The sequence below is a fragment of the Oreochromis niloticus genome, linkage group LG12 (genome assembly GCF_001858045.2).
Source record: "Oreochromis niloticus isolate F11D_XX linkage group LG12, O_niloticus_UMD_NMBU, whole genome shotgun sequence".
In the NCBI taxonomy this organism is placed as follows: Eukaryota; Metazoa; Chordata; class Actinopteri; order Cichliformes; family Cichlidae; genus Oreochromis; species Oreochromis niloticus.
In genome coordinates, this window is record NC_031977.2 from 35,942,289 (window position 1) to 35,952,774 (window position 10,486).

General features: G+C 45.3%; 1 protein-coding gene across 3 annotated transcripts in view; it reads right to left on the reverse strand.

Annotated features, from left to right (window-relative positions):
• dapk1 (death-associated protein kinase 1) overlaps window positions 1-10,486 on the reverse strand; it is a 79,222-nt gene that overhangs the window by 7,795 nt on the left and 60,941 nt on the right. For all 3 annotated transcript variants that reach the window (XM_005451556.4, XM_005451557.4, XM_005451560.4), the window contains 3 exons: window positions 9,238-9,336; window positions 5,877-5,954; window positions 3,666-3,882 (listed from right to left, as the gene is read on the reverse strand). In XM_005451556.4, the coding sequence (XP_005451613.1) occupies window positions 3,666-3,882; window positions 5,877-5,954; window positions 9,238-9,336 (394 nt within the window). The remainder of the gene's footprint in view (window positions 1-3,665; window positions 3,883-5,876; window positions 5,955-9,237; window positions 9,337-10,486) is intronic.

The following is a 10,486-nucleotide window of genomic DNA, read 5'->3' on the forward strand; positions in this document are numbered from 1 at the left end:
GTGCATTCATAAAAAGCAGGTCACCATAATCCAATAAAGGTAAAAAAGTTGCATGAATCAAGTGTTTTCTCACTTGGAGGGGGAAACAGGATTGATTTCTAAAAAAGTAACCTAGTTTTAGTTTTAACTTTGACACAAGCCTTTGAATGTGAGTTTTAAATGACAAATTCTGATCTATAATGATCCCTAGATACTTGTAAGATGTGACCATTTCAATTTCAGTTCCTTGAATTGTTTTAATCTTAGGAGACGTAGCTAACAACTCTTTGCCATTTGAGAATAACATGAACTTGGATTTCTCTGGATTTAACACCAACTTAAGTTGAGTTAAATGGGACTGAACGACATCAAAGGCAGACTGCAGAAATTGCAGGGATTGTGCTACTGAAGGGGATGAACAATAAATAATTGTATCATCTGCATAAAGATGAAATGCTGCATTTGACAAATTATCGCAAAGGTTGTTTATGTAAAGAGAAAATAGCAATGGCCCTAATATGGAGCCCTGCGGAACTCCTTTGGATACTGGGAGAAAAGAGGAAGAAGACCCAGCAGCATGGACACACTGTTTTCTTGCTGACAAGTAATTTGAAAACCAACTTACAGCATTTACAGATAGACCAATATTGTTTAGTCTATTTAATAAAATAGCGTGGTCAACTGTATCAAAAGCCTTTGACAAGTCAAGAAAAAGAGCAGCACAGTATTTTTTGCAGTCCATTGAATCAACGATGTCATTAACCACTTTAATAGCAGCAGTTATTGTGCTGTGTTGTTTTCTGAATCCTGACTGATGTTGGGAAAGAACTGAATTTTTGTCCAAAAAGTCTTTCAGTTGTTCACTAATGAACTTTTCTAGAACTTTTGCTAGAACACACAATTTAGATATGGGCCTGTAGTTATTAACATCTGAAGGATCACCTCCTTTCAGCAAAGGGAGAACATAGGCAGATTTCCATATTACAGGGATCTCACTGTTCGAGAGGCTAAGATTAAAAATGTAAGTTATTGGTTCTGCTATAAAATCTGCAGCCAACTTAAGAAAATAGGGATCAAGTTGATCTGGTCCTGCAGATTTATTTAGATCCAACAGATTTAAAGCCCTATGGACCTCAAAAACATTTAGTGGAGAAAAACTGAAGGGTTGGACCACAGATTCAGTTTGAGCGGTTGCAGAGAGAGCCTCTTGTTGATTAAGTTGTTTTAAATCTGGATATAAAGATTCAAATAGAGATCCTGAAGAAACAAAATGCTCTGCTTTAAAACACAGCGGCTGGTTTCTGTTCTCAGAGGTTGTTGTTCTGATCTCTGCTGTACTTCAGCGCGTGATCGACTGTGAGTAATGCTCAAAGTATTTCAGATTAAGTGCAGATGTCTCTCTCTGCTGCAGAAAACACATCTGCATCATCTTTACCAAATAACTGCCGCTTGCAAACACAAGGGGGCGCCATTTCACTGCTCATGAATCCACTCTGCAGGGACAGTTTGGATTTTCGGGACCACACCTACAGCTTGTTTTTGAGGTCTTAATCACAGTAAAATGAGATCCTGGTCTTTGGTGGATCACAGACATCAGTGTGACGTCATCGCTGGTGCAAAGACCTGGAGGAGAGAAGACGTTTGAGACGGAAGAGTGAACGTCTCCGCGGATAAATCGAGGAAAGGCTTACGCCAGACACACGATGGTTTTTCACAGCACAGCAAAGGACAAGTCAGAAACTCAGGCACATCTGAACATACATCCACAAAACAGATGTTTATTTCATCCGAATGTTTTCACTTTTCATTTCTGATTGGATTTTATACTTGAATAAATGCATTTTAACGTATTAGTGGCCACAAATCTTTTAATTTCAGTCGTTGGGAGGCCAAAACCTTTTTGGCAGATGTGCATTTTGTGAAAAACCCCGTGTGTGTGTGACGTTTCCTCTCTGCACTAACAGTCGTTTCACTGTCTCGGCTTCAGTTTGAACATACAAGCATCTGCTCGGCACGGCAGACGATGATGATGAAGACTTTATCCTCCACCAACTGGCAACCGCAGAAAACAATGAACCCATCTCATCTTCTCTCATCCGAAATGTGAAGAAAATGTTCTCACGTTCTGGTTTTTGTGATCGTGTAAAATCAGTGAAATCCTTAAAGCCAACAGGAAGCTGCTCATTTTCTCGATGGGGAGAGAAAAAGCTGAAATCACTTGTTTTCATGCACCGTTTAACGTCAGGCGCCTTTTTTTCCTTTGAAATAAAAGCTTCTGCAGGTTCAGAGTTCAGTGAAGTGAAGCTGCTCACATCTTCTCTTGCTAACAGGCCTAAAGAAGAGCGCTCCTACCGAGGAGCACCTTTCACGACGCGGCCTCTCGTTAATGGAGCTCCGTGACATTTCAAAGATCACTACAAATGAGGAAATAAAAGAATATATCAGCGCACGCCAAGGCTGAAAGCCACAAAATCAATGCGCAGCGCTCAGCGGTCTCCGGAGGCAACGCTAAAATATTGACACTTGTGTTTCTTTGTCTTTGGCTGGATTCACGTCACGTATCGCTGCAGAAACAACAAACGGTCAATAGAAACCATTGCTGACTCTGAGACACCGGCAGCCTCACAGATAGTCAGTAACTCTACACGGCCAACGCACCTGACCGTTATCATCCCGGGCATCACGTAATGGCTGCGAGCGCCGCATAACAGAGCAGCTAAAGGAGAGAGGGGGTGGAGAGGAGGGCAGACAGGCAGACACTGAACACGTCGTCACTGCAGGACCGACTGCCACGAAAAGGCTTTCCTGAAAAACACGAACACCTCACAGACCTCAAGATATCCGAGCCTCAGAGCAGCACCTGAACCGTTCCTCTCTGCTGACTGACAGCTGTTACATTTGTGCTCATATCCATTTATCACTTAATCCAGATGACATTAACGAGGGGAACTGATCAGTTTTGATCAATTACACCCACACAACCAACCAAGACTGTGAGATTCAGATAAACTGCATCACAGTGCGAGACTGTAAGGCCGGGGTCCCCAACTCCAGGCCTGGAGGGCCGGTGTCCTGCAGGTTTTAGATGTGTCTGTGATCCATCACAGCTGATTCTAATGGCTAAATGACCTCCTCAACATGTCTTGAAGTTCTCCAGAGGCCTGGTAATGAATTAATCATGTGATTCAGGTGTGTTGACCCAGGCTGAGATCTAAAACCTGCAGGACGCCGGCCCTCGAGGCCTGGAGTTGGAGACCCCTGCTGTAAGGTCTCATACTCATGTTCACATCAGCAACAACAGCTGTGTCTACAAAGTGGATAAAACTTGACATTATGTGATTGCATTTAACAAAATGACTCATGCTGAAGTTTCAGTGAGACAGAAATGTGCGAGGGAGACGCCTCCTCACGAATAAATGAAGGAGTCTCTGTGTGTGTCGCACTCTTCTTTGCTTTTCTCAACAAACATTCACATGCTTCGGCTACGAAGGGTAAATGGAGGGGGTGGAGCCTTTCAGAGCTGTCACCAGGTGACACACACCTGTCTGTACCTGCACAAACTCTGGACCTTCTTGCTGTGAGGGGGCGGTACTAACCGCTGCACCACTGAGCACGAAGCGCGGCAGTGAAAACGTTAATACAGAGCTGGTGACGACGCCACGCGACTCCACCCGTCTGCCACCTACCGGGAGGTTTGGAGTTGACGGGCGAGTTGGGGTGCCGGGTCGTGTTGGTCATGCGCGTCCTCCGTCTCCTGAAGAAGCTGCGCAGGATGCCGCACTTCAGAGACTCCAGCAGCGTGCTCTTCCCGGCTCCCGAGTGTCCGAACAGCTTGAGTTTGATCCGGGGCTGGACCGTCTGAGTGGGCCGCAGCTGCTGGATGTAGCTCAGCTTGTGGTTGTCCTGACCCAAAAAAAACACCACAGAAGAAGACGAGCGTTTATTAAGAATGACATCGACAGCTCAGGTCACAGACTCCCACATGCCCCAAAAATCACATGACACATTTCAACCAATCAGATTTTGTTCTGTTGCACATTATTTTACGGCAACTTCAAACTGCAGAAAAACTTATTTAAAAATACAAATCAGCGTATTATGTTGAAGAGATATCAGCTGACGTGGAACCAGAGCTGGGCCGTACTTTAGCTCAACGCCACAGGCAGCAGTGTCAGCTCCATCCAACAAATTCAATTCAATTCAGTATTTACACAGCGCCAAATCACAACAACCGTCACCTCAAGGTGCTTTATATTGTAAGGTAGACCCTACAGTAATACAGAGAAAAACCCAACAATCATATGACCCCCTATGAGCAAGCACTTTGGCGACAGTGGGAAGGAAAAACTCCCTTTTAACAGGAAGAAGCCTCCGGCAGAACCAGGCTCAGGGAGGGGCGGGGCCATCTGCTGCGACCGGTTGGGGAGGGAATCAAAATCACTAAAGACACATCCTCATTTATTTCAGCCTGCGAGAGGAGACTCATGGACTCGCAGAGCTAAGCGGTGACATCGCAGCTGCAGGTGAAACTCTGCCCCCTGGTGGTGACAAATGTTTCACCGCTGAGCAGGTGAACCATAAACTGAGGACGTGAGCTCTTCCTCAGGGCGTCCGCGCACGAGTCTGTTTACCATTCATTGGACAGAGATGTTAAAAACAACACAGGAAGCTTAAATGCTTTTATTTTGGTGGATGAACAGGAGAGTAGCTGTGCTATAAGAGTTCCTGTGTCTCAATCAAAACGTTCCATATTTTATGTGTCTATAAATACTTCAGTTATAAAACATTTAAATGTGACAGTATTAAAACGTCGTGCTGTGAGCGGCGTTACAGGAGAGCCGGTGATGCTTTGTTCAAAACATCATCGATTCTTCGGGCTACGAGGACGGTTTTTTAAAATTGCTCTTAATGTTTCTGTAAAAATGAAACGGTGACTCAGCCGCAGGAAACGCTTAAACATTTACAACAAAAGCCAGCTGCTTCCTCACGCCGCCGTAGATCTGACAGCTCGATGGAGCCGTTTAAGACGTTTTTCTAACCATCCAATGAGTCACGCATCAGAAGTGGCCACAAACGCTGCGAGCGGATACGTGGGCTGTGAAAGCGCTCCGTAATCCCACCTGGGTTATGCTAACGTGTCAAAAAATAATTCATTTCCAATTTCAAGAAGTGTGATTCACAGAATCCGGCTTTAAAACGAACGAGTTCTCATTTCAAGCCGCTGGGTTTTTTCCCCTCTTGGTTCTCGACAAGTCGGCCTTTTCTTTCAAACGTGGCGTCCGTGTGCCACAGTGTCTGAAATTAGCCCAGCATATGCAGAGGGTGACTGTTTTCACAGTTGCTGCTTCATGTTTTCACGCCCTGCACCGATTCTCGGCAGGTTTTCTGGAAAAAATGGATCAGAAGAGAAGTCGGCATCACACAGCCTTAGATGAGGAGTCTGTGAGTGTGTCCTGGTGGCTTACTGGGAACACTGGACTCACACACGGCGCTGTGGAGGGTGAAGCTGATCGTCATGGAGATGAAAGGTTTGGGTTTCACTGAGTGTTCGTCCTTTCCGTACGGAGCTGTATCAGAATTCCTTTCACCTGCAGGTGTCGAGTCCCAAAGTCTAAAAACGGCAGATCGCTAAAATCTAACACCTCCGTCTTCCCGAGATGTGTCTCTCCACACCTCTGCGCCGAAATAGACCAAGTGTGATGACTGTGAAGCCCGACTGTGCCTCATCACCACCACCATCATCATCATCTGCACTTCCTAAACTGTGTTCACAGCATCACATCGTTTATTTTTATAACCCCATTCTTCAAACAAACTCAGCTCACACGTCATCACGCAGCGACGCAACTTCGTTAAACACCAACACGAAGCTTTGAAGCCTTTTTCTTCCTCTTTACCTTTTTAAGCTTTCCCAGCAGCGACACGACGTGCTCGTGATGATCGGCTGAAGCCAAATCCTCCGCCGTCTTTCCATCCTGAAGGAGAAAAACAAAAAAAGTCAATTCTTCAGTAAACGGACCATCACATCTCCTCAGCTCCACTGAGCAAATTAGTTTTATGGAGTTTTTATAATAAAAAAGGAGCTCGAGCACAAAAAAGAGCTTCCAGCCACTTCTGTAAAATAACTTCATTTTAAACCAGTTCAGCTCATTCGAGCCCAGCAGACGCTGCTTTTACTTTACACTGAGTGTTTCCCCCAAAACCATCATGTGTTACTGTTTAGATCAGAAGAAGCAGATTAGATGCAAAAATTATTCATATTTGTATATTTATTTACGTGTTTATCCAGAACAGGAAATTCAGCAGATATTTTGGTTTTGTTCTCTTTCTGATTGACGCCGACGTCTGCTGCTCGTGTTTGATTAGTCAGCTGTTTTTCTACATTATTTTAATGAATACTTTCCAAAAACATCGACATTCACGTAAATCAGACTGATAACGATCCCCAAACAGTCTGACTCGATGTGCCTGAAGTGACCTTTATTTGTGATGACAGTTATTATTCATCATGCAGCGTCGTTGCTCAGCTGATGTCAGTGGATTAATTACAGCTGTGCGCACACACACACACACACACACACACACACACACACACACACACACTGATGTGTTACTTTCCACTCAAACACTCCGACACAAACACCACATTCCTGACAGCGTTCATGTATCTGTCACTGTCCGACTCAGCTGACGCTCCGGTGGGAAAACCTGCATGGACGGCCTGAAACGCCCACAGAGCGCCGCCGCCGCCTCCCAGACACAGCAGCACAGCCAAACACGTGCAGCTCGTCTGTGATGAAGATCGACACAGAGCGCTCACTGTTCGAATGTAAAGCTTTAATAAAATCATTTCTTCTTCGTTTCATTTTCACTCTTCAAACACGACTCGTGTGACGATCGGAGTTCGACATCATCGACCTCCCGAGCCGACTGGATGGGGTAAATGAAGTCTGACCATTTAGACGCGTGAACGCTCTCGCGGTGCTCGGCTGGGTGTCAAGATTATTACTACTGATGCTTGGCAGTGACAGATGAACGGCTGGCGTTATGTGAGGAATATTAGATCATCCACAGTATTTCCAGCCCAGACTAAATATCTGCTGAAACGGAAGCTTGGGAACGACGAGTGACGGTGAAATCGGCAGAGGCTGGAATGATTTGGAAGAATATTTCAGCCTCCACAGAAAAACCAGGCAAAGATCACAGACACGAGGCACCGTGAGAGGCTGTCCTCGCTGACACCGGCCACCCGACAATGAATTATACATCCCAGTGTGCGCTTTCCAGATTAAACATGCACAGCACATCAGCTGCCACAATATTAACATCCCGGGAACGCAGAGAGGGAAAAACCTCAGCGCGGAACATCTGCTGGTGGAACCAGATCAATTTAATGAAATTCATGAAAAAAAGAACAGAGCGCATTAATTCATAATGCATCAGGACTCGAGCAGAATTAGACTTGAGGCTCTGAGGAATTTCAATGACAGATGGACAAAAACACGTTTCTTCTGATATCGAGAGGAAGGCCGGCGGAGAACGCTGGAAACATCTGGAAATCGTATCTGAACAGGCTGAAAACATCTGCACAATAACAGCTGAGGTCATGTTGTGAGCTCTGGCAGGACAAGCAGGGAGGCGCCCCATAATGGAGGCTGACGCGCCGACCCTGACGTGCTCTCCAGCGATAGTCTCCAGGTTTGCTGAAGGTCTTTTTCGGACGTTGGCTGCTTCTTCGCTCATTTTGAGTCCAGTTCTTGTACCCGAACATTTCACAGGAGTGTTTCTGTTTGTTAAGACACTTAAAACCATCAAAATGAACATTTACATAAATGAAATTTTAGCTCCTGACGTAACTCTTTCAATTCAGTTTGATTTATATGGTGGAAAATCACGATAACAGTTACTTCTTAAATAAAGTCTTCATAAAACTATTTGGATCCTGGACGCGGCTCAGATGAAGTCATCTCCTGGCCTTCGGCGTGGAGAAGCGTCAGCTCAGAGCGCTGGAGAAAAAAATCCTTTCGGATCTAAAATGATTGGACATGAACTCCCACTTATCTGTGAAGTCAAACCCACTCACGGCTCAATGTGGAACCTGCTCTGCATTTGATCCCGAGCGCTTGGATAAAAGCTCTCAGCCCGCGGCTGCTGAAGCCTTTGACGCCTCACCTGCCGCGCAGACTCGGCACCAACGTCTCTGTGCAGACACGAAATCCACGTTTGAATTCACTCGTCTTAAATATCTCATCTGCACGATAACGAACCCGTTTTTCCTGCTCACGTTTTCTTCCTTGTACAGCAAACACAGCTGAAAAACAGGAGTCTTCACCTCAGCTGCTCACAGCTACGGTTTATTTTACACGTCACAAGTTCCAAACTCTTACTGCACAATCTCCTGAATCAAGCTAACCGCTCGTAACGACCCCGCAGACTTAAACTTCAGCAAACGTCTTTAGAAATTAAACAGTCTTGAAGTTATTCTCGTTTTTTTACTTCTTGGACTTTCAAAGAGAAATTTTAAAGCCCCCAAACATGTTAATAAAAATGTGTTTAAAATCCTCAGCAGACTTTTCATTTGATTTAATGGTGCAGCTCTTAAACTGCCAGCTGGGATTTAAATATTCTAATAAGAGTTTAAGAGCTCAAAGCTGAGAGACTGTAAGGTAAATGGATGGGACACGATCAGGAAACTTATCAGGGTTCAAGAGGTCGAAAGAACATCAATAACATGAAGAAGGAAGAAACATGGAGAAGATTTAGCCTTGAAAACCTCAGAGAGAAAGGGCTGATTAAAAAAACAAACAGGTGGTGCAGCTGAGCTGGGCGGAGATGAGGGTGGAGATGAGGGCGGAGATGAGGGTGGAGATGAGGGCTCGTTTCTGAGTCAAACGCTGTCAGAAGAATTTTCCAGTTTTACTGAGAATTCGTGAGCAGCGACTTCCTCTGCAGCCCAAGCAGAAAATGAACAACTCTCCATGCAAACAATATCTGAACAAGCTCGGGAGCGATGTTTCCAATTTCCAATGTTTCCAATGAGGCGTGTCGGCGTGGACCACGCCCCCTCCGACGATACTCAAGTCAAATCTATTCAGTCAACCGACGTGCTGCACAATCAGATCACAACAGCATCATATGTGAACATTTTCTACAGTGTGGTGATCAAACGGGCTGCAATGGGCCACGTCAGAGTCTCATCACGATGATGACGAGGTGCTGCTACACCCGCCCGAGCGGTAAAACAGAGAGGTGCCTTACGTTGGTGACGGCGTCGATGTTCGCTCCGGCCAGGCAGAGGTGGCGGACGACCTCGAGGCTCCCGTTGTTCGCCGCCAGGTGGAGCGGCGTTCTGCCGGACTGTGACGCACAGAACAGAGAGAAAGCAGCTTTCAGCAAACATGAACGACTGACACGCTGAAAGTCACGCACACAATCATTACAGGGCTTCATGTCTGCCTTTGACATTAAATGAGGTTACTGAGCAGATATTAGGCAGAAATGCTTGAATAAGAATTCCTGAAAAACCCCAAACCCTTCTGACTCAGTTTAAAGGATGTAGCCGCCGTCTCACACTGCTTTGTCATTATGAAGCCTCCAGACGAGCATTTTTACGGTTATCTTGATGTGTGGAGCGGGTGGGTCTGACTCTGAAACCGCACGCTTACAGGGTGAAGTCATTAGCCAATGGAAATATTCTCAATTTCTGAAACTCAAAATGACCAAAAATGAACAAATTAAACTTCATGTTTTATTCATTCTCCCCCAAAATGACCGAGCGAGCCCATAAACTCATCAGTACAGTGTTCATGGAGGTCAGGGCGGGCGGACGTCTGCAGGGCTCCAAGTCTTTTTGCAACACCCTGTATCGCCCCCTGCTGGCCATTAAAAGAACGTATGATGAGACAGAAGTGGACAGTTTTTCAAGAAGCTCACATTCAGTTTTTTTCAATAAAACGAACGTACTAAACATCGCTAATCCCTGTGTGATGTCTGATGAGAGCAGATATCTTTAATATGGTTTTCTCAGGTACATAGCTGCCTATGAGAAGCCCCGCCCACTTTCTGTTAATGAGGAGCAGCCAATCAGAAGAAAGCTGGCTTTGAGGGAGAGCAAAAATGCGTCTCTCTTTAACCTGTCATCACTGTAACACAAATATGGAGGAAAAGGAGTGACAAAAACATTGAAATCAGCATTTATCACATTTTCTTAAACAAACACTGAACTGCGTTTTCCCCTGTGGCCTCGCGCTTACTCGGCCTAATTAAGCGCGCGGTCGTGCTTCGGCGGGCTGATCGGCTGCTCGCTGTTCCCGCTGCGGTCGCTCGGCCTGAAGAATAAAACTGCTGATTAGAGCAGGAACACAGTGCCCCCGAAAACAACGCTAATTACTGTAAACACCATATAATTACCATCAATTTCATACCACAATATCTCGTAAATCCAGAACAGTTCGATGTTGATGTCTTACAGTAAAAGCTTTGGAATTTAATCAGCTTGAAATAAACG